This window comes from Gossypium raimondii, chromosome 10 (genome assembly GCF_025698545.1).
Source record: "Gossypium raimondii isolate GPD5lz chromosome 10, ASM2569854v1, whole genome shotgun sequence".
In the NCBI taxonomy this organism is placed as follows: domain Eukaryota; kingdom Viridiplantae; phylum Streptophyta; class Magnoliopsida; order Malvales; family Malvaceae; genus Gossypium; species Gossypium raimondii.
The window spans coordinates 7,720,591-7,745,292 of NC_068574.1; the positions used below are offsets into that span (position 1 = coordinate 7,720,591).

The 24,702-nt window shown below is 34.7% G+C and overlaps 3 protein-coding genes across 3 annotated transcripts; all 3 read right to left on the minus strand.

Moving 5' to 3' along the window:
* Positions 1-333: 333 nt before the first annotated feature.
* On the minus strand, positions 334-1,637 carry LOC105774933 (probable 2-oxoglutarate-dependent dioxygenase AOP1.2). The gene is made up of 3 exons (XM_012597499.2): positions 1,200-1,637; positions 797-1,118; positions 334-701 (listed from the first exon to the last, which is right to left on the minus strand). Exons 1-3 carry the CDS (start codon positions 1,571-1,573, stop codon positions 453-455), a joined length of 945 nt encoding a protein of 314 aa, XP_012452953.1. The 5' UTR covers positions 1,574-1,637; the 3' UTR covers positions 334-452.
* Positions 1,638-4,997: 3,360 nt separating this feature from the next.
* On the minus strand, positions 4,998-6,352 carry LOC105775888 (probable inactive 2-oxoglutarate-dependent dioxygenase AOP2). Its single transcript, XM_052622870.1, has 3 exons — positions 5,939-6,352; positions 5,530-5,854; positions 4,998-5,440 (listed from the first exon to the last, which is right to left on the minus strand). Exons 1-3 carry the CDS (start codon positions 6,310-6,312, stop codon positions 5,198-5,200), a joined length of 942 nt encoding a protein of 313 aa, XP_052478830.1. The 5' UTR covers positions 6,313-6,352; the 3' UTR covers positions 4,998-5,197.
* Positions 6,353-17,080: 10,728 nt separating this feature from the next.
* On the minus strand, positions 17,081-24,339 carry LOC105778108 (pleiotropic drug resistance protein 1). Its single transcript, XM_052621616.1, has 24 exons — positions 23,597-24,339; positions 23,365-23,485; positions 23,179-23,267; positions 22,997-23,081; positions 22,759-22,918; positions 22,572-22,648; positions 22,344-22,397; positions 22,150-22,240; positions 21,758-22,059; positions 21,386-21,667; positions 20,982-21,298; positions 20,703-20,863; positions 20,499-20,602; positions 20,253-20,409; positions 20,080-20,151; positions 19,832-19,983; positions 19,408-19,740; positions 18,931-19,221; positions 18,761-18,844; positions 18,523-18,656; positions 18,202-18,429; positions 17,940-18,111; positions 17,586-17,840; positions 17,081-17,504 (listed from the first exon to the last, which is right to left on the minus strand). Exons 1-24 carry the CDS (start codon positions 23,917-23,919, stop codon positions 17,247-17,249), a joined length of 4,302 nt encoding a protein of 1,433 aa, XP_052477576.1. The 5' UTR covers positions 23,920-24,339; the 3' UTR covers positions 17,081-17,246.
* Positions 24,340-24,702: the final 363 nt, after the last annotated feature.

A 24,702-nucleotide genomic window follows, 5' to 3' on the forward strand; every position in this document is an offset into this window, starting at 1 on the left:
CTATTAAGAGTATCAAGTCTTCAAAGTACAAGTGTGAGGGAAATTGTCATAGGGTGTAATTGAGTAAGTTCACTTTGTATAACTGTTGAAAAGAGGAGATATATCTCATTGAGTTAAGCTGCGCACCTTCTTATATTATGTTTATTTGTTGTTTTCCGTTTGGTACTTGAAAGAGTATCTCGGGCACTAATTTGATTGTGATGCTTCTGTTGTTAGCAACACATTTTTTCCAACAATATTTGATTTTCAACTTTTATATATTTATGATGCTTTCAAATCCTAATTGTTTGTTTATTTGGATTTTACACATTATAGTTTTTAACGGAAGCTCAATTTAGAAACAGGAACAAGCTAGATTAACCCTTATTTCATCCCACAGTTTGTTTATTTAACAAGGGGTTGATCATTCGACATTAAACACGTAAGAAACTATTGTAAAGAGAAATCAAACACTAGACACCACAAAAAACTTTAAGAGCAGATTCAGCTTTTTGACCAGCCTCCGTGTAGTAGAACCCCAAGAATTCAACGTGATCGAAGGGCTTAAAGAGCAAAGGGTGTGCTTCATCCACTAGCTCATCTGGTGCCTTTATTATGTAACCTGCTTTCGGGACCGAAAACAGTCCGGCGGAGTACCTTGCCTTGTCCCCGGTCATCATGACACGATGATAAGGAGCGTGCACTCGACCATTTAACCATGCCTGCAACATTTATGGCACAAATTTTGATATGAACTTAATTAAATTTATTAACTTTTGTCGATGATCCAAATCAGTTAAAACTAGAAGAGACTTACATAGAGAGATTCCCCGATCATAACAGTGAAAGATTGTTTGGAGGGTTTCACATTGATCCATTCTCCTTCTTTGCTCAGAACCTCCAATCCATCAACCTCATTTTGGTACAATATTGTCACAATGTTTTTGTCGGTGTGACTGTGTAATCCAAGCTTTGTTTCAGTGGTTTTTGGCCCTTTATATTTCATTACCCTGAGCAGGTAGTTGGTTGAACCCATGTGTTCATCCATATATTTTTCAAGATCAAAACTCTCCAATATCATTCTTCTAACAATTTGATCTAACTCCGACAATTGTTCTGAGAAAGATTGTATAGTGTTGCTGTCCAGAAAGAGTAAACATTAGGTGACAAATTAAAAGCAAAAGTTAAGCCGAGTTTGGTTTAAAATTATTGGAAAGAACCTGAAACTTGAATTCCCTTGAGGCCATAAGGTAGTAGTCAGGGCTTCAACTTTTTCAGTAATGTTTGCATCATCAACGCCCATGCTTTCATATAATGGGACTTGAGGGTATTGGCCGACGTAACCATGATAAGGCTTATTGGAAACATTCCGAATTTTGGCTTGTAAAGGGAGATCGAAAAGCTCTTGCAAGGATCCGAATATTGCCTCTCGAAGCTGGAGAGGGATCTTGTCGAACAAAGCCTCGAAGCAACCGTACTCTTGAAGAGCTTGCTGGACTTGCCCTTTCACCAAATCCCACTCATTGCTGCCTGGTTTTAGGTCTGGCTTACTGAAATCAATGACTGGGAGCTTTAGAGGAGTTTGGAACCCCATTTCTGATCTAAACACAATTTTTTATGTATGTGGTAGTATTAGGTTTGAAGAAGTGTCTTGTAAGAATGAACCATATATAGAGGTGCGCCGATGTTTGTATACTTAGGGGACAAATGAAAGATGATGATCAGTTTCCATCCAACAATAAAATCAAATATGAAAAAAGAATATTATCTCAATGAAATATTATTTTAGGTTTAAGAATCGGGAGAGAAAAGATTCCATCTTCAAACTATGTCCTGTCCTAGAAAGTTTATTCAAGAAGAGATGAATAGATAAATGATATCTATGTACTATAAATTATTATTTTTCTCAGACAACTATGCCAAATTATACCATATACTCTTAAGCCTGATAGAGCCTTTGGGGGACCAAAGAAGAATGGGTTCAACTGGGGAACAAAATGCAGGCCTAACCTATTAATTTAGTCACTAATCAATCAAGTTAAAAATAATGATGCCATCACTCCGTTAGGATCAATTTTTAGGATAAGCTAAGAAGGATTTATGGATATTGTATATAACAACATAACTAAATTAAAAATATATCATTTTTTTTTAATTTCATGTAGAGTTTAAAAAATGCCACATGGCATGTTATTATTTGCTAACTAATTTTTTTAGCACAATTATTTTTTAAATTTAAACATATAACAGAATGATAGTTAAATATACTAACTAATACATAAGGATTACTTATATTAGTCTAACATTCTTTTCAATGAAAGAGACAATCCTACACATGCATCTTAACATAAAAAAAAACTTGTTGGTGAATAGATTTGATGCTCTAAGTGCGAAATCTTTATGGAAGACTATAATCTCTCTTTTATAAGCTCAATTTGAGTAGTTAAACTCAACAAGGTAATCTTTCACATAATAATCCCTTTAAAATCAATAATCTCATAATAAATCAACCATATTTTTATCTATGAATAAATATATATACCTCACTAATTAAGAACTCTATGATCTACTCCCCTACTACAAATCAAATCACTTCATTTAGTGTCAATAAATCTTGAAATGGATAAACTATCTAAATAGTCACTTTTATTTACCTCAGGTTACATTTTAGTCATTTATGTTTAAAATGTTACGTTTTAGTTACTTACGTTAACGTGTTGTAACATTTTAGTCACTGGGTTGTTAATTGCTGTTAACGGTGTAATGGTAAGCTGACGTGTCACGTTAAATCATCATTTCAAACAAAAATTTTAGGTTAAATTATACAATTGGTCCCCATATTTTTTCATTTTAAGGAATTTAATTTTTTTCTTTTATGTTCTTTTAACTTTTTTTTCTTTATTTTCAATTCTCTTAAGCTTTTCCCTCTGTTTCCCTCCCTTTTCCATCTCTTTTAACATAGTTTTTCTATATTTTCCATTTGTTAGAACTTTTTTATTTTTATGAAGAAAGAAAAAGGTGAAAGCTTAAGCCAAAATAAAACTTGCTTCGCATATTCTCACCCCACAATTACAAACCCTCATCGTCCATCATCGCTTTAACGAACCAATTTGGATCTCTCAATGACCTAGTCCACAAGCTCGCCTCACTCGAAGACCTCGCCAGTTGTGACTTATGGCAGTCCACCCTCAACAAAGTTTCTTGATCTCGTTCTCTTAACCTCCTAACCAACCCCCACGACCACTTTATCTATCTTATCTACAACATTCTCGCCCTCTTGGAACTACTTTGTTTCACGGATTCTTCAAACGAGCTTTACACTCTCAATGACTAAAACGACCACCATACAATACTTACCCTCAACTTTACCCAAACTAGTTTGGTTCCATGCTCCCTTTCTCGCTTCGGTTCATCCATGCTCGGCTTCCAATCAAGCTTGCTTGGGAATATCCAAGAAGGTTTAGATTAATTTTGTCGTTTGCTTAATTTTATTCGTCAGATAATTAAAAAAAGAATAATCTACACAATTCTGTAAAAGTTTGGAAACAGAAAAAAAATATTTTGAATATAAATAATTCAATTTATGTTTAGATTTGATTAAGGATATGGTTTTTTATATTGATTAGTTAGATCCAATTTTAGTTTCAAAATTAGGTTATATTCAAATCGAGATTTGATTAAGAATTATTGATATTCGGTTTTGAGTGAAATTCAATTTAGGAATCATGTGAAAGAAACAAGAACTTGGTTTATTTGGTGGGTAAAGGTTATGTTTCAAGTGAAGAATATGAGAAGAGAAAAATAAAGGAGAAGAAGAAAAGGAAAATAAAGAAAAAATTAAATTGTTCAAAGAAATAAAAGTATAGAGACTAGTTTTAACAAATAGAAAACATAGAAAAACTATGTTAAAAGAAATAGAAAAGGAGGAAATAGAGAGAGAAGGAAAAGAGAATGGAAAATAAAGGAAAAAAAGAGGAAAGTTCAAAGAACATAAAAGAAAAAATTAAATTGCTAAAAACGAAAAAATATAGGGACTAATTATAAAGTTTAACCTAAAATTTTTGTTTGAAATGGTGATTTAACATAACGATAATTAATGCTTAGTGACTAAAATATTACAATACGATAACGTAAGTGATTAAAACGTAACATGTAACTTTGAGACAAACAAAAGTGACTATTTTAACAATTTACCCATCTTGAAATATATTAAAAAAGTAAACACAAGTTAAAATTGGCGACATAATTATATGTACTGTTGTGTTACACTAATTATTCTATAAAAAAATTATTGTTATTATAGTAGCAAGTGCGGCATTAACATATACTTATTTCATTAAACATAATGTGTAAATAATTATTAGGACCACGCTTTTAAAAGTACAATGATATCATATGAATTGATGGAGAACCAAACAACATTATTACATTTTATTAACCGGTTTTTAGAGGGAAAGAGTTAGGAAGAAGAAAAAGACAAAAACGTAACGTGTTATGAGATTTGATAATAGGATCTTAACATCCTAAGATATGACGTTACATGAGATTTACCTAATTAAGGTTCACAGTTTAGGGAGTTGAATATGCAGGTTCTGCTGGAGGACACATGTTGGGTTTCCCAAGAGGCACGAGTACTGTATCAATTTTTGTTGTTATTGGCAGTTGATGATCGCCCCTAAAAAAATGGAAAAGAAAATGTAATTCACAGCATGATTTTACCAGTAATTAGACATTACTGTGCCTTTGTTTTAAGTCACTAATTGATGTTTGGTCTCGGCATATTTGGCAGTGACACTGTATACCTTTTATTCTTTTGGGTCGCCTTTAGAAACCTTTATTTCCATTTTCAACTAGTTTGCATATAGGTTTTATATGTTCATGTTAAATCAATATCTTTCAATTTTTTTTTTTCCAACGTATCAAAATTTTGCTGATAAATTCTTTATTATTTGTTACCTAGTTGAGAAGCAGAATAAAAGAAAAGATAAAATAATGATAATCCATAACGGCAGTAAAAGTGAAGTCTACCAATTTTTTGAAGTCCTTTATTAATTGCAATATAAAAGCTTACAAAACCATTGCAGCATTCATACAAGTTTGAGGACATATACGGAACCAGAGCCACACCCAGGAATTTACGAACTAGACATTAGAGATTTCACACGGCAAAGTTCTATTATTACATCAACTATATATATATATATATATATAAAGAAAATCAAACACCACAATAGGCTTTAATAGGACATTTGGAGTTGTATCCCTCGTCTGTGCGATAGAAGCGAAGGAGCCCCAAATGGTCGAAGGTATTATATTTGAGGGGATGTAGGTCGTCAACAAGCTCTTCAGGCACTTGAATTGTTCCATTGTTGAAGGCAAATAGCCCCAGTGAATATCTGTCTATGTTCCCGCTCATTACCACTTGGTGTCTTGGAGAAAGTACCCGGTCGTTACTCCATGCCTAAATTAATTAACACACCAAAAAGAACAATGATAATAAATAGGAAGGACAAGATTACAAGTAGCATATAATATGTTACGCAGACTCACCATGAGTGCATCGCCCGCAATGACCACAAAGGATGAAGGGGATGAGAAGTCAACTTTAATCCGATTCCCATCCCTTGTTTCGACCTCTAAAGCATTTACTTGGTTTTGATGAAGTATCGTCGTAAAACTCTTGTCAGTATGAGTAATAAACCCTAGAGTAGGCTCACTTTGCTGTGGAGCTCGATTCTTCAGCAGCCGTAGAAGGTAGGTGGTTGCATCAGTATAAGCATCATGGTATCTCGCCACACCATAACTCTCAAATATCATTCTGGTCACCATTTGATCCAGCTCCGCTGCTACCTTCGCATACTTGGAAATATATTCACTAAGTAGCAACGCAATAAAGAGAAAACCCAATTAGTAACAAATCAAAACATACTTGAGAGAGAGAAACAATCTTGATGAATACCAGAAACGATCATTTCCTTGGGGCCACATTAAATTGGTGAAGAACCGAGTTCCCTCTACAGAAGTAGCGTTGTCGATGCCCAAGCTTTCATGGAGAGGTAGCTTGGGGATTTGTCCGACATAGCCATTCAAGGGCTTTTCGTATCGGTTCTTCATTTTCGTTTCTGTTGGGAGAAGGAACAGTTCTTCCAAGAGGGAAAACACTTGATTGTGAAGTTGTAATGGAAATTTATCGTATTCTATTATAAAACAACCATACTGTTCAAGTGCATGTGTAACCTTTTTGCATGCTACCAACCAAGAATCTGTTCCAGGCTTCAATTCTGCATCGGAGAAATCTAGAATTGGAAGAGTGGGCGTTGATTCGGAACCCATAATTAATGCCTTCAAACCCAGATAAGATTAAGATTTCTTCAAGTTTCATGTTTCTTATAGAGGACCATAGGTGTTAATAAAAAACCAAACAAATTAATAAAATTCTAGCAAGCTTATTTTCCACTGTGCAGGCTGGTAGAATTTAATATTCCTTGAAGGTACTATGTACTGGTACGTAATGTTTCTTTTTTCCCATTTTTACCTAAACTATTATTTTATTATATGCATTTTTAAAGGCTAAATTATATATGTAGTCACCTAATTATCAAAATTTTTATTTTAGATACCAAAAATAAAAAATTTACAATTTAACACCCATGTTATATAATTCAGTCATTTTGGTCATTCTTATTAAAATTACATGTGACGGTTAAAAATTAATATAATAATAAATTTAATTCTCAACTTATATCTGTTTAATGCCACGTGACATTTTAACTCTACATAAAATGAAAAGGTTAATTCATATAACTTTTAAATTAAATTAAAGATATATATGTGTGTGGTTAACTGGTTATATCTATAACTTATAAAGTAGATAATATGATATTACAAGTAGATGTGGTTGAAAAGATGGAAATGGGGGAAATCTTTCTAGTTTAAAAGATGAATTCCCTGGGAAGTTAAGGAGAGGTTCTTTTACAAGCATAAGCAAGGAACAGTGAAAAAGGGGTGAGGGCATTCTTTTTGTAGCAAAGAGGAGAACTTAGCATCTTCGTCTCTAGACTTTAAAAAGCAACGATGCAAAGGGAACCTTTGAGCCGTGTAAAAATGTAGCAGTCCAAGTTCTCAAATTTAACTCCTCTACAAGCATTTAATGTTGTGACTTGGCTATTTGATGTTTTTTGAAGATATTTTAATGCTTTAGTATTAAAGTGTGATTTCATGTTCATAGGCACAGCCCTTGTATCTCAATATTTTAATGTTTTTTTTCTTAGGTCTCAACGAAATTATACTCTCACACCATGCCTTCCCTTCATTACAATACTAGTAAACACACACCATAAGGGTAAAAATAATTACATTTTTCTTTTTCTTTTTTTTGAAATATAGTCGGAGCTATCAAGTTTGTATGTATTTAATCGCAAAGTTAAGCATATTCATTAAATAAGGCAACATTTCAATATAAAAAATTAAGGATATCATTATTAAAATTGTTGGAAGATGATCTCATTGATTGTTTTGAATGATGAAATGTCTTTTTCAAACTCGTATTCATTCTAATTAATCAAACTCAGTCAAGTTTTGATATTTATTAATGGTTTGGAGCCAGGTTCAATATATCATTTTAGGCTGCCAATTAATTTGGTCCCCCATAGTAAATATAATTAAAATGATGTGTTTTCTTTTTAATAATTTTAATCATTGTACTGTAGGAGCTAAGTTTCACAGAATAAAGTTTGTTGAAACAAACTCTCCATTTCATCAATCTTGTCTCTCACTCATCTGGCGAAAACAACCCGATTGTCATGTTTCACAAGGACAAAGCATATTCTTCTTCTTTTAAATGTTTTTTTATATAAAAAAATATTCCCCATAATAATATTTATTGAATTTACTTGTGATACTAATTACAAGATTTAGATTAATAAGATTAATAAATGATCAATATATTAACAATTGACATATTAATACTATTGTAATCAATAATGAATGTCATAATTAATAATTTATGTTGAGGCAATTATGAGATTTGTGTCACGAGCAGTACTTACTAAGGTAGCAAGTATCGTATTGATGGATGCACCATTTTTTTATTGGAATTTATAGGTATCGATATCGGTCTATTTCAATATATCATTTCAGATTTATCGGTATTTTAAAAAATGTTTACAAATATTAAATAAATGATATTAAGTAAATTTTAATATGAAATATCCATCAATAATATAAAATACTCATTAATAAACTCCACAAATAAAACTATCATTCAATAAATTCAAAATTAACAAGAAAAAAGAAGTCAATGGGTGAGAGGATTTTTCAATAAATGAAGAGGAATGATGAGTGATGCAGTTTCTTTTCCTTTGATAATTAGGTGATAGGGTTATTTTATTATATTTTAATTTCTATATTTTAAATGTGAAAGTATATCTCAAAACGTTAAATTTTTTTTCTGTGTAATCTTTTTCTATTGCTCAATTCATTCCAATTACATTTTTAGCATAATAATAATAGTTAAGAATTTTATATTTTTTAATCTTATTTATGCATCTACCAATACACCATGTTTCGGCCAATGCGATCGGTACCAACCGAAATTTTCACTAGTGCAGAAAGGAGTGTTGCTTGTTCTCTTTTAGCACTGGAACGATGTGCACTAGCCAGTATGACCAAAACCGATGCAAGATTGACTACCATGATGCCCATTAGAGGAGATAATGAATCGGTTCGAATCGGGCCTAAATATGATATTAACATACTTTATACTTGTTCAAACTCGCCCATATTTGCAAAAGGCTAACCCAAGCCTATTTTAGGCCCTCCCATAATATTTTTATTTTTAAAAAATATTTATATTATATTATATTAATGTTTAATAATTTTATACATTTTTATTTTTTTGAAATTTTTTATATAATCATCTTAGCATTATTTTAATCTTTACATTAGAATAGTATTATATATTTAGTATAGATTTATTTTTTAATGTGTTCTATTACATAATATATAAAAATAATATAATATAGAAAACCCTTAAACTCTCTCTGCTCCCAAGAGTGCTTTGCTAAGGAGTCCTAGAGATAGCAGTAACTGCTGCGGCTTGGGATGGATGCAAGCGGTGGTGATGACCGAGAGAGGAGGATGAGATCTCTTCTTCTTTGAAGAACTAGTTCGATTATCATCAAAGGCTCGATGGTGGTTCCAAGTTCTAAACCTACATTGATATGTACGGTTTGGACAGAAAAGCTGTATAACACAGATAGCTTTAGGGCTCATATGAAAGGCATATGGAAAACAAGGAAAAAGTTTGAAATACAGGTGGCTGGTCAAAATTTATTCTTAATAATTTTTTAGATGGAAGACAATCTGGAACTGATTTTGGAAGGAAGACCTTGGCTTTTCCGAAAAAGCTTAATTTTATTCGACAGATTATGCCAAGCGGTGGAGAGGGACCAGATCAGGCTTATTTCATCCCCTTTTTGGATAAAAATTGAAACGTGTTTCCCCGAGATCGACAAGAAAGATCTATTGCATGCGATTGGTGGGACTTTTGGTGGGGTTCTCAGATATGAAATTAGTGAAGAATTCTGTCGACTCAGAATTAATTTGGATGTCCAGAAACCACTTAGAAGAGGTATTTTTGTCGTTACTAATTATGTTAGTAAAGTATGGATCCCCTTTAAGTATGAAAACCTGCCAATGTTCTGTTTTGGTTGTGGAAGAATGGGGCATGGGTTGAGTAATTGCACTCAGATATCACCTGCAAGGAAAATTAAAATTAGTGAAAATCCTCCTTATTCGGTGGCATTAAAAGCAGAATCAAAATTAATTGGAAAAGAAAGTATGTGTTTCAACTTTTTGATGAAGCAGAAGAGGGTGCAAAGTTCTTATACTGGAAGGGAAAGTCAGAAGCCCAATGCTACAATATGTGTTGAGGAAGGAATCACTGAGTTAGGGGGTTCACAGGAAAATTTTAGATTAAAGGAAGCGGGGGAGATACTAAAAGAACAGAATAGTACTTCAGGATTAGGGGAAACTGAGAAGGTGTGTAAAATTATCAAAAAAAAGAGTCAATTTTCAGACCAAGAGAAGAATGCAGACGGGTTACGAACACAAGCTGGCGAAACAATAATAAAAGATGAGAACTACACGAGGAAGAGGAAGTCCTTAGATGGAGTTTTTAAAAGCTGTTTTAGAGAAAGTGTTGACAGAGATGGAATTAAAAGAATGAAACAAGATATTCCATAGGTTTATAATGAAGGTTCTTCAGTGATGATGACAGACAATGGTAAGCAACTAGGGGTGCAAGAATTATTGAGATCGGCGGTACGCAACAGCAAGCCAACGGACATAATGAAAATCGTAAGCTGGAATGTTCATGGATTAGGGAGTCCACGAGCTGGAAGAAGACTGCGTTATTTTCTAAAGCAGCACAATCCCCAAGTGGTCTTCTTAATGGAGACTAAAGTTGATAAGCAAAAGATGGAAAAATTTAGACGAAGCTGCGGTTTTATGAATGGAATTGATGTTGAGGCTGAAGGCTCAAAAGGAGGTTTATGCTTAGCTTGGAAAGGAGACTTGATAGTCAGCTTACGGAGTTTCTCTAAATCCCATATTGATGTTTTGGTTAAAGAGGAGAAGGTCAAAGAAGAGTGGAGATTTACAGGGTTCTATGGATCTCCCTATATTCATAATAAGAGTAATTCATGGGAACTTTTGATGAAGTTGGGGCAAGATAAGAACTATCCTTGCCTGGTAAGCGGTGATTTTAATGAGATTATGTTTTCTTTTGAGAAATGTGGGGGCGCCCCAAGGGAAGAAAGCAGAATGCAAATATTTCGGGAGACATTAGAAAACTGTCAGTTGGAGGTTTGGGGTTTTCAGGAGTATGGTTTACATGGGAAAGGGGAAATTTACCAGAAACAAATATTAGAGAAAGACTTGATAGGGGGTGATAAATGATAAGTGGAGGATCCTCTTTCCGGCAGGTAGGGTTAACCATCTTTCTCACACAATGTCGGATCATTGTCCAATCTTTATTACTACAGATGGCGATAATATTTACAAAGGCGATTCAAAGTTTAAATTTGAGGCGTGGTGGTTGATGGAAGAGACGTGTGAAATAACCATCAGAAACTCTTGGGAGTCAGGAGTAGGTACATTTAAAGAGAAACTTGGAAAACTACAAGCAGATTTATTAGTTTGGGCGAGAACAATTAAAAAAGGAAGAGAAGGCTTAAAGAAAAAGTTAACAAAGCAGCTTGATATGTTAATGGGGGAAGAAAGGAATGATAATACGCTGGCAGAAATTATTGACACCAAGATCCATTTGAATATGGAAATTGACAAAGACGAAATTTATTGGGAACAAAGGGCAAGGGCGAATTGGCTTAAAGTAGGAGATAAGAACTCAGCCTTTTTTCATAGGTTTGCTACATACCGCAGACGTATTAATTCAATATCCAGGTTGGAAAAAGAAGAGGGAGGAGAGGCTAATGAAGAGAGTGAGATTAATGAAGTAGCTTCCTCCTATTTTCAGGAGCTCTTTACGACAAAAGAAGATGGGGACTGTTCATATCTCTTATCGGGAGTTAAGAAAAGTATTTCAACAGATATTAATAAAGATTTATTGTCAGCTTTTACAGCAGACGAGTTATACGCGGCACTCAAGGGAATGGGACCTACAAAAGCTCCAGGACCTAACGGTTTCCCAGCTATTTTCTTTCAGAAATTCTGGCATATAGTAGGTGAGGAAACATCTAAATTCTGTCTAGATATCTTAAATAATGGTGCTACTTTCGGTAATTTTAATCATACGGATATTGTGCTGATCCCAAAAATTCTAAATCCCTCAAGCATTGTTAACTTTAGACCCATTAGCTTATGCTCGGTGATCTACAAAATGGTCGCAAAAACAATTGCCAACCGACTTCAAGTAGTTATTGGAAGATGTATTGATGCGACTCAAAGCGCGTTTGTTCCGGGAAGGTTAATAACTGATAATGTGCTTCTAGCTTATGAGATCTTGCATACTTTTCGACAGAAGCGCAGAGGGAAAAAGGGATATATGGCGGTTAAAGTTGATATGAGCAAAGCTTATGATAGGGTTGAGTGGGGATATCTGAAGTAAGTAATGTTACGAATGGGTTTCGTATCAGAATGGGTTAGGTTGGTTATGAATTGTGTTTCCACAACATCTTATGCAGTTAATATCAATGGAAGAAGTGGAAGAACCTTTTCACCGTCTAGAGGTTTGCGTCAAGGGGACCCTTTGAGCCCTTTTCTTTTTCTGATTTGCAGTGAGGGATTATCATCTTTGATGAGAATGGCTTCGGTGGCCGGAAAACTAAAAGGTGCAAAAGCCAGCAGAAGAGGACCAGAAATTTCACACTTGCTTTTTGCTGATGATTGTATTTTGTTCGGTGAAGCATCAGATAGGGGTGCTAGGGTACTAAAGGATATTTTGGAAATATATGGAAAGTGTTCTGGGCAATGTGTTAACTTTAATAAGTCTACAATATTTTTTAGTACGAATACATCTGATGAGAAGAAGAAAGAAGTATCAGCAAAGTTGGGGATTAGGACCTCTAAAAACTTAGAACGATATTTGGGGCTTCCAAACATGGTTGGGCGTAGCAAGAAGGAATATTTTCAGTAGTTAAAAGAGAAGATTGTTACTCGGATTGATGGGTGGAGTACTAGATTATTATCCCAAGAAGTTTTTATCAAATCAGTGTTACAAGCCATTCCAACCTATGCTATGTCGTGTTTTTTACTACCAAAGACTCTTTGTGGGGAATTTGAAAATATATTTGCTAAGTTTTGGTGGCAAAAAGCACATAGAAGAAGAGGTGTCCACTGGTGTCAGTGGAAATATCTATGTCGTCCTAAAGATGAGGGTGGTTTGGGTTTCAGAAATATGGCTCAATTTAATATCTCCCTTCTAGCTAAACAGGGGTGGCGCATTTTGAATAACCCGGATTCTCTAGTTGCAAAAGTTTTAAAAGTAAAGTATTTTCCAAATGTTGATTTTTTAGATTCCCATTTGGGGAATAATGCTTCATATACATGGAAGAGTATTTGGGCTACTAAGGGTGTCTTAGCTAAGGGATTATGCTGGAGGGTGGGTAAAGGTACAAATATCTCGATTAATCATGATTATTGGATTCTAGGTTTATCGCGAGATGAATTACCAGCTTTAACTTCGAATTTTAATGTTAGTAAAGTTGCGAATTTAATTGAATCAAGCAGTAGAACATGGAAACAAGAGTTGATAGAGTATACCTTTCCGGAGGATGTTGCCGAGAAGATTCTTAGTATTCTGCTAGCAGAAAAACCACACGATGATTTCCAAGTCTGGAGCGCTGAAGCGTCGGGTGAGTTCACAGTCAGGAGTGCCTATAAACTATTACAAAACACTGAAAATAATCCTAGAGCTTATGTTTTACAAGATGACTATAAGGACTTCTACAGGAAGCTATGGCTTCTTGATCTTCCTTCAAAAATAAAAATTACAGTTTGGAAGATCTTTTGGAATTTCCTAGCAACTCGAGTTAATATGCTTCTTAGAAGACTAACAAACTTTTCAATGTGTCCTCGGTGTGGATCTGTATCTGAATCTATGGATCACCTTTTTCGTGAATGCCCTGTTACAATTTCAGTGTGGAAAGAGTTATCATTTTATAAGTATATGCAAGAAAATCAGTTGGGGTTTCTTCAGTGGTTAATCTGGGTTTTTAAACAAAGCTCGGTATTTCAGTATCGGACCTTCTGTGTTGCTGTATGGGCCATCTGGGGTGATAGGAATAACAGACTGCATAATAAAGGGAGTAAATCTGGAAAAGACATAGGAAGATTTGTTAACAGATACATTTCAGAGTTAGAATTGGTTGGTCAAAATAGTAGACAAACTCCATTTACTGTTACAAAATGGAAAAAACCAGAGGATAACTTTGCCAAAATCAATTTTGATGCAGCATATAAAAAAGGACAGAATAAAGCGGCTATCGGTGTTGTAGCCAGAGACAAAGAGGGTTTAGTTCTCTTATCTTGTTCGGAGGTTCATCAAAGGGTCTCCTCAGCTTTTGGAGCGGAAGCAATGGCGTGCCGGAAAGCTCTCCAAATCGGCGTTCACAAACAGTGGGAAAGAGTTATTATCGAAGGAGACTCTTTATCAATAATAAAAAAGTGCAAAGCAAAAAGCCCAGATAAATCAATGGTGAGTGCGTTTATCCATGACATCCATCAGCTTTCGTTTTATTTTAAAGAATGCAAGTTTGAGCATATCCCTAGATCAACAAATAGCCTAGCGCATATTTTAGCAACAGAAGCGAATAAACGAAACAGAGGGGATTACCTGGTCGGACGAGTCCCTGATGGTGCAAAATTTCAAGCAGAAAATGAAAGGCTGAGAGAACCAGATTGAAACGGGGAAAGGGAGAATTGGAAGGAAGGAAATGGTGAAGAGCAAATATCAAAGTGACTTTTCAAAGCTCTTGGGTGGTTCAAAACGTCTTGAAGAAGGAAAACAGGTGAAGAGACAGGTAGTTTAATAGCTTTTGAAACTGATTGGGCAGGTGGAGCGGCTGAATTAATGTTTTGCAGTTTTTGTTTCCTTTTTTCTTTTCCTAGGTGATTAGGTTTCCTTTTATTTATGCTTCTGCTTGTCTTTCGTTTGGCCTAGTCTGGTTACTGGGCTTGCTCTATTTTATGTTTCTAAAACTTATATGTTTATTACTAGTTTAAATAAAGCCCAATCTGAGTATTATTTCAAAAAAAAATATAATATAATACAAAATATTATAAACTTTACTTAAAACGAGTCGAGTTAGGCTAAGCTCGGGCCCGAGCCTGGTCTATATTTTAAATGGGTCTAATTTTTTTGTCCAAGCCCATTTTTTAGCCTAATAATTTTGCCTAAACCCTCCCAAATTTCGGGCTTGGTGCATAGCTAGACCCATGAACAAGTCTAGTGCCCACTGCGTCTAGCACTGCTTAGCCTCATAACTTGTCATATTTACAGATTGACAATTTTTGTAAACAAAATCTGAGTTGTGATCTTTGCTAATATTTTCGATGTGTGCAAGCTCATCTATGATGTTCAATCCATTTATAGAAATGTATCTTAGAGATTATGTTGGATTGGATCAAGAAAATCAACTTCACCGCTTTAAGAGATTGGATTGGATCGAATCGAATTAGGTAACATGGTAACATATCTGGAAGATTTGAAGACTTATCTTGGACTTATTGAAGATATTCTCAGTGTTGATTATCTTCCTCCTTTCCAGTGAAGATTGATTGTAATTAATCTAGTATGTTAGTAAGTTGAAAGTAGTTTAAATATTTAAGATTTGTATAAGTTCTATATAGAGAGTTTTAGCACTTATACATTCATTAAGGAACTTGTAATTGACAGTGCATTGAATGCGAAAACGAGCAAATTACTTGGTTTTCAAGCTATGTTTGTAATAGGAAAATGTAGAAGAGAGATCTAGATCTTAGGTAACAAAGTGAAGTTGCTAAACTGTTGACTTGGATCACTTGTTGTAAAAGGTATGGAACTTGGCATCGAATGAAACATATTCATGCTACTTGTGGGGTGTACCTTGTATATTCGGCTGAATAGACGATGACGTCACGACGAGAAGCTTCCCGATGTTCTGACAACGTGAATGGGGACGTTGCGACGTGTTCCCCCACATAAATCGAGTTTTTTCTCCCAGTTAAACTCTGCTATCTTTTCTCAACTAAACTCTGATTCTCTAGGGATATTTTAGTATGATTAGACCTCTAATCTTAGTCTATTTAAAGGGGTCTTCTATCTTTGTTTTGATATGCCAATTAAAAAGGCATTTAGTAGTACTGTAGAGCTTTTTCTTTGGGGGGTGACAAGATCTAGTCGCAGATAAGTTTTGACAAGAGTTTTTGTGATAATTATGGAGAGAATTTTGTACCCTTTTTTAGAGAACTCTATGAGAGTTAGAGTTTTGTTTTCGGGGTCTGGATTTGTACGTTTAGTACATTTAAGTTTATTTTCTCTATATTATACTATTGTTTGTTTACTCATTTAGTGAAAAACCGAAGCCTCTTTTACCCATGATTTTTATTCTCTTCGAAATAGTTTTTCACGTAAAATTTGTGTTCGATCTTTTCTACATTTTCTATTTCGTTGTTTATGCGTGTTCATCCCAACAAACTAATCAGTTAATAGATACATTCACCAAGCTACTTGAGAAACCAGCATTTGATCGCCATCTATTCAAGCTAGGCTTTGCCGCATACTACCCATCTTGAGGGGGGGCATATTGGTGTAGACCAAGTCTTTGAATGCAAGATCTCTTGAACCTGTTCTACAGTTGATGTTAATTGTCGGTTGAGATTGCTTTTTATTTTGTAATATTATTTTTCTATTAAGCTTTTTATAATCATCTCACTTTCTATCCAACTTCATCAATAATAAGTCCATTAAAGAAGATATAATTTTAATTTTGACCTCTTTTTTTTTTTTGGATAATTGTGATGGAAAATAAATTGTTTGGGGTTCAACCCAAACTATTATATTTACAATATAATATTCTTATCAAATGTTGATATTAGTTTTAATATTTCTACTTTCTCATTTAAAATAAAGTCTCATTTTTTATATATAAATATATTTGTTAAATAATTTATTTTGGGTGTAGCATAATTTTATAAATAATACCAATTAATAAATACACAATTATCAGATTGAAAAGTGAACATTATGATGAATATTTGGTCAAATAATTAACAAGTACAAAATTTATTTTAAATTCATTTAAAATTTTCATCAATATAATTATTTAAGTATAAATTATTATAAAATCAATAAATTATAAAATCAACTGACCTCGGAATTGGAGTCAAATTCAACTTTTTGGATTCGAATATTTTTTAGTTTGATTTTTTTTTTTTTTTGAAACCTTTAATCAAAGGTTTACCGATAAATTTGGATTTGATCATAATTGAACAAGACGAGTTCTCATAGCAATAAAAAAAAACCTTCAGCCATGAAGTTGCTTCTTTTATCATTTACAAATACAGAAATGAAAAAAAAATAGACTGCATTGGATTTGTTAAATAAAAACAAAAGAACTTTTAATCATGGATTGATGGTATACATATGTCACAATGGAAGTAAGAAATTGTAGGTTGTAATGAAAAATATGTGTAGACATGCTTCTTTTCTAATATCTTAGCACTATAAAGATGGATCTGCTAAACACTAGAAAGATTGAAAGAAAACTCTAGCGTATTTGGAAATTAAACAACCTTATGGAGACAGTGAAGATTGCACCAAAGAGTATTGCGAAAGCAATAATTATAACTGCTACAATTCCAATGAATTCATGTTTGAAACCCAAATAATTTCTCAAGTATTGCTCGACTGTCTCACCATTCTCAAGGACATCCTGAATATCTCCAAATTGTGAAACAACCAAACCATACAAGGTCCAAGATACCGGGCAAATGTAATAGTACCATCTCCACCATATAGGAATTCTCTATAAATTAAGGAGTGGGGAAAAAGTTAGTTATCCGGAAAATGAGTGAATATATTAAGAACTTGAGAAAACAACACTTACCGGGCGTGGGATGATGAATCCAGAGAAGACATTCCATATTCCATAGAATGCTGAGGAAACTATGCCTGCAATGTGGTGATTTGGAGTGACAGCCACTGCCATCATTCCATAGAAGGTGAAGTACAATAAGGTGAAGTACATGAAGAAGAGATACCACAAGAACTTGGCAGCAGTCCATTCGAACCCAATCATCACATACACTATAAGGCCATACACAACAGCTTGAACAAAAATATAAGGTATCTCGATTAAGACCTGCAGTTGCAAGATGTGAAAGTCAATTCTAATGCACCTATTTTTAAACAATTCTCTTTCCAGAGTGAACTCTTCAACGAAAAAAGGAAAAAGACTTACCTGGGCAATTGCATATGGCATGGCAGAATACATTCCAGCAGCTTTTTCTCTATAAAAGACTGTCCTTTCAACAGCCACCACGGGCTGCACGGATGCAGCATTTTGGATGCCAAGGAAAAGAACAGCAGCATACATTGAACCCATTGCATTGGCCAGATCTTGCCTTTTTTTCCTGTAAATTTACAACGTGTCAATAGATATATGAATATGATAAAAGTCCAATGATGAAGCTGAGCATTTATACTTGCTTGTTATAGCTTACGTTTTAGTGCCGAGGTCCCAGAACAGTGTCCCAAACATCAATGCTATGACAGTAGTAAAAAGTAATCTCACAGCAGTATAAGCGGGGTTGCGCCAATATGACCACCGTTGCTTCCATAAGCAAGCGGCACACTGAGTCAAGAATGGCTGAGAGAACTGAGTTGGAAAATAGAGTTCCTTTGAACCAGGAGCCGGTCTGCTTAAATCTTTAATAAGAGTTTTGTTTCTCCTAAACAATTGACATTCATCAGTTTTAAATTCAAGCTCATATAATCTTATGTTTGAGTTAAAGTAAACAGATTATTGCAGTGTTGATTATTACTTGTATAACTCTGACTTTTTGTAGATATCAGCAAAATCAACACCTAAAGCTAATTCCTGTGCTGTCGTGCTAACTTCTAACATCCATGTTGCTGGATTGTAGCCATCTTTGATTTTGCTAACTCCTTGAATTCCCTGAAGTAGGTGAACATATATCATGTTATAGATATAGTACATATGAACAGGGAAATGAATACGTTAACAAACTTTGTAATTTTTGGTATTTCATTTTATCTCACCTCAAAATAATCAATAAGATGTTTGGAATGGTATCCTAATGGCCCCACATATATCTCTTGTCCTCCCCGCTTCATAAGGAATAGCTGCAATGGCATGTTTTTTCAGTAATACAATTAAGCAAAGAACCAACTTATTTTCAAACTAATATTTCATAGTTCTCACTTCTCACCTCATCAAATGCTTCAAATATGTCGATACTCGGTTGATGAATGGTGCAGACAACTGTTCTTCCAGTGTCCACTGTGTTCCTAACTGTCCTCATAACAATTGCAGCAGCTCTTGCATCAAGCCCTGAAGTTGGCTCATCCATGAAGATGATAGAGGGGTTAGCCACAAGCTCAACAGCTATAGTAAGCCTTTTCCTCTGCTCGGTTGACAAACCATTTACACCAGGCAAACCGACTTGTGCTTGCCTTAATGGATTCAGTTCCACAAGATCCATGACTTCATCTATAAACATCTAATAACACAAGGTGAAATAAAACATCAATATAATTCAAGCCACGGTGATCATTAGGAAAAAGCGTTATTTCGTTTGCCTCTGCTCTTAGGATCATTAATGTGTTATTGCCTCAGTAAAAACCTCTAACTTGTAACAAAGTAGAGAAAGAGACTTGAAAAGGCTTAGGATGCAATGAATGCCAACCTTTCTGGTTTCAGCGTTGACCTTTTCCGGTAGTCGAAGCCAAGCAGAATAGAGCAAGGATTCATACACAGTGACATGAGGAGAGTGAATGTCATTTTGCTCGCAATATCCAGATACTCGAGCAAATGTTTCTTGCTTCTTTGGAAAACCTGAAACAGTGATGTTCCCCTCGATATAACCACTAGTTTTTCTGCCAGCAAGCACATCCATCAGAGTGGTTTTGCCAGCGCCACTAACACCCATGAGAGCTGTGAGAACTCCTGGTCTAAAAGAACCACTAACACCCTTTAATAGCACCAATTTATCTTCATTGACACCTTGTTCTTTTATTTCCTGTATAGTTTCAATCCAATCAAATACGCTCTCTTATTAGGACATAAACTGAACAAATATATGATATTCATACATTGGAACTTTATCTTACCTGTGGCATATCAACTGAATAGATAATGTCATCAAATGTGATGGAATGTGGTTCAAATGGAAGAACCATTCCTTTTTTCTTGTTCCCAGTGGTTACTTCATCCATAGACGATGACTTGGATGAGATGCTTGTTTTAGTGTCATCTTGAACCTCTGCATTTCGATTATATTTAGAACATACACATCAACTTGTACACAAACACAAGGATGTAAAAACTAAATGAGCTCTAATACTTGAACTAGTTACACCACCTGAGCTACTTTCAGCTTGCTCTTTTTCTTCGAGTTCTTCTGATATTACAGCCTGAATCTTCTCAAAAGCTGCATATTTATTTGCAAAAACGAGTAAGAAAATAACACTCAATTTGAAAGAAATATAAGTTCTTAAGACTATAAGTAGCTGCCAATAAAGCTATACTCACGCTTTAAATAGGCAAGCGCCATAGTATAAAAGAAGTTGAACAATACTATGAATCCAAGCAATCCCCCTACTCCGAACCAATACCACCGTGGATCTTGGAAGAAACCCCTAGACTTTAAAATTGTAATTCCAAGTGGTTCATTTGAGCCCGGAAGAATCTTCAATATGAAAGAAGACATAAAATATCATTAGATTATTAGGAGATAATATTCAGAAATCAGTAGACATTACAAATTCAAAGCATTACTCTTCTCCATTGGTTTCCAAGGAATTCATTAACCATCAATGCATTTTGTCCATACATCATAGGGGAAATCCAGTAGCCCCATATCCACCATTTCTTTATATCATCTGTGACATTGTGACATTGAACAAAGAAAATCAATTACAAATTCCATTTTCCATCAAAAGTTCAATCTTTTGAGCTATTTTTAGGACTTCTCATATGTACCTCGTGATAGGACAAAGCCACCTAATGCAAAAAGTATGAGCAAAGCAAAAGCTCCGAAAGTGTTAGCGACAACCATGTTTCTACCAGCTGCAGCAATAAATCGGAACAATCCTGAAGACATTTGGGTCACCAGAACAAGGATGAGGTATTGCCTAAACAACCTGTGCCAGACAAATCACTTTCACATAAATTTAGATCAGAGCTAATAAACAAGCAACTATACTATAAATGGTACTAGTCAAGTTCTCGATATTTTTATTGTCAATTCATTTTCTTTACCTTTCAACATTCGGATCAAATCCAATGACATAGTAGGTAAGAAACACCCATAAGGAAACTTCTAGAAATGAGATGGGGATCTTGAGTATACATGTTGGTAAAGCATATGCCCAAGAAGGAAAGAATAGGAGGTCTCTCTGCTTGAAAAAGACAGGAAGCTTAGCAATGGTCATAGAAATCTCAGACATCCCATTAAACATGATTGCGATCAAGCCAAAAAACAAGGCCCCCATATAGATTCCTCCCCCTTCAATTGAATCATTTCTCATCTCAGTCCTCAGGAAGAGCGTCATAGTAATGAATGCCATTATTGTTAGCTGGTAGCACAAAGAAAATAAAGTTAAAGAGTCGTTGTTTAAACCTTGATAATTGTAGTACAAGAATCGAGTTTCATTAGTACATACTTGTATAAACTTGAAAATGTACACGAAAGAGTTTCTCTTCATCAGCAGATATTCCCTTGAGATGCAAGCTTTGAGCAACTCTTTCCTTCCAACACCATACTTTTTGGTCGTCAAAGCAGCTGGGTGGCTCTTTGTTTTTTCATATGGAACACCAAGTTCATCTCTAAGTTCCTTTCCCACATGAAATGATTGGAATGCCTCAGAGAATTCGTTGGCTGTGACAAACCTATAAGGTTGATCTTTATGTACCCAATACTGTTGTTGATCTTTCCTTGATGTAACCTGCGAATGAACAAAAGTCGAGGTAAATGCGATAGAAGAACAACTTGGTCCCAATGGGAAAAAAGGATCAAAACCTCCATCAAAACTTACTTCTTGCAAGAAGTCAGCCACTCCTTTTCTCTCCGGACACTTGAAGCCCATAGATTCAAAGAAGCTCAACACATGTTCACGAGGACCCTGATATACTATCTGGCCATCAGAAAGGAGAATGATGTCATCAAAAAGATTATAAGTCTCTGGAGCTGGTTGGAGAAGAGAGATGATTGCAGTTCCATTAAGGATGTGAACAGTTTGCTTGAGGGAGTTCACAATTTGGAAAGTTGTGGAGCTGTCCAGACCAGTAGATATCTCATCCATAAACAGTACCTTTGCTGGTCCAACCAGCATTTCACCTAAATGGGTTAACAGATTCAAATTTCATGATAAAAAGTTTAGAGAAATTTACATATCGAATGAATGGATTAATTGATATCATGACTTACCAGTTGTGACACGCTTCCTCTGTCCTCCAGAGATACCCCTTAACATTTCATCTCCCACCATAATGTCTGCACATACTTCTAGTCCTAAAACCTACAAAATTTATAGCAAAGTACTCAATAAGTAACGAAATTTTCATCTATAACAGTGCTTCTTGCAAGTCTTTCAATATACTTCAAATTTTTATAACTCTTGCCTTTAGAACATAATCTGTGATTACATTTGCTTCCTGACCTTCTGTTGCTACTGCCTGAAATATTAGAAAAGACAAGTAAATGATGAAGAATACATGGTTCTCTCAAATATATGGAAATCCTTGTCATACAGATTCAGTCTTAATTTAAATCCCAAATCTGATTATCAATCAACTCTTTCCTGTTGTCATGAATGAAAATGTCAATCCATATCTTAATTTAGTTCTTACCTTCATGTAAACATCCATATCAGGATCAGGTTTAATGTTCGCTTGTTTCTCTCTTCTTGACAACTCCGCTAACAGCTCTGTAAACCCCCAAAACAACAAATTTTCAAGCTTTAAAGGTTTAAAAAAACAACATTCATATTGTTCCAATAGCGGGAAAAAGAACAAAAGTGTTGGAAATCAAACTTACCATAGCGGTCTCCAACCCCTTGACATCTTGCAGAAAAGGCCAAAGTTTCCCTCACAGTCATTTCTCCAATGTGAAGATCATGTTGACTGATATAGGCAACTGTTCTCTGTGGCACAAACTCATCCAAGCCATGCCCATTATATGTCACTTTCCCCGAACACTGCGAAAGAACTCCACTATCAAATTAGATATCAAAACAATGACAAAGAAGTTGACGCAAAAGGCAAAAGGCAAGCACCTTGAGAGCAGGATCAAGTTTTCCAGCCAAAGCTAACAAAAGAGTGGTCTTCCCAGAACTTGGAGGACCCAAAAGCAATGTCAACCTGTAATAAGTACATGAGAACAATGACAGAGTAAATCTAGAATCGCCACAACTTTTAATTTCATAATAAAAATAAAAAATAATATCACCATTGTTACCTGCTCGGCTTAATGATGCCACTGACATCATTGAGGATGGTCAGCTTTTTCTTTCTACTAGAAAGAATACCCATATCAATCAAGAAACCCTGTAATTTACAATACAAAGTGAAACTTGAGAAATGATACTAAGAAAACAGAACTCTTAAATGGTAAAAAGTAAAGAGTGTCTTTCCAGGTTGCTACCTCAAATAAACTAGTAATGAAATTAAGAATTGTTGGCAAAGCATTGGTCCCAACAAAAGCTTGAGCTTCAATATTTAGATGTTCAAACCGGACTTCAATTGTGGGAAAATCAATGCCAACCCTGAAAAAAAAGGACTCATTTCATACCGTTATCATTACATGAGACTGGATCTTTAATTCTTTCCATTGCATTTTCCTAGTAACCAAACGTTAAAAAGAAAAAGTTGTATACCTAGCTACACGGTTCTTGAGCTTCAACAAGAACTTCTCATTATCTTCCTCTGCTACTTTAACCAACCGCTCAAGCAAAGCCTTCCGTTCTACCCACCCAAGGTCATGAATATTGATTTCACTGGCACCACCTTCAGAACTAGTCAATATACCTTTCCTGAGACGAGAAACAGTAGGTAGTTTCTCAAGTGCTGCCCACTTTAAAGCTTCTTCATCATCCTCTTCTCGAGAAGACCTTGAAAATACCTCCAGATCATTGTTTCTCCATGCCGAAGGACTCCTCCGTAAACTACCACTAGCTCTATAAATATCAGCACCCTGCATTACCAAAATACGCTAACACCCCCCAAAACTTATCAAAAACTTTCACGTTGCAGGAGCTCAAATCAAAGCAAAAAGAATGTAGTTTTAGTTTCCATGTATAAAACCAAGAAAAAAGAGAGAATTTAAATTGAGGAAAAACACTACAACTTTGAAAACAGAAACAGGATGTATGTTGTCAAAAAAATTTGTTAGTTCTTGCTATATATATATATATCCAAGAGGAAGAGATTGAATAAAATTATGAAATTTAGAAAAATATGATTTGTCATTAAAATAATAAAAATAACGTAGAATCACAGTATTATAAAGTCTGTTAGTTTTGTTTTCTTCATAAAACAAGGAGTTTTCCCAAAAAAAACTTGTGAAAGTCCATGGGTGGTCTGTCGCGTGTGGAAACTGAAGAACCGCCCATCTTTGACTCATCTCCTTGCCACCACTCGATGGTTCATTTTTAACATTTATTGTTACTTGTAGAAACCAAAATAAGTTAGTATGGCTAGCTGTAATCTAATGTTTATAATTTTTTAAACTTTATATCAGTCTTTTGTTTAAAATAAAAAAAATTAAAAACGTAAAAGGACCTTTTAATTCCTCTCGATATTAAATACTAAAGCTGATGATTATTGTATAATCAAAAATAGGAATGAGGAATGTCTTCCTGTTTTATATATATGTATATAGTAATAGTTGTGTAGATATGCGATCTTGTCTTTTTCCAACATTTATCTTCAAATTGAAAATAAGAGGAACTATTTTATTCAAAATAAATATTCTTAATTTTTA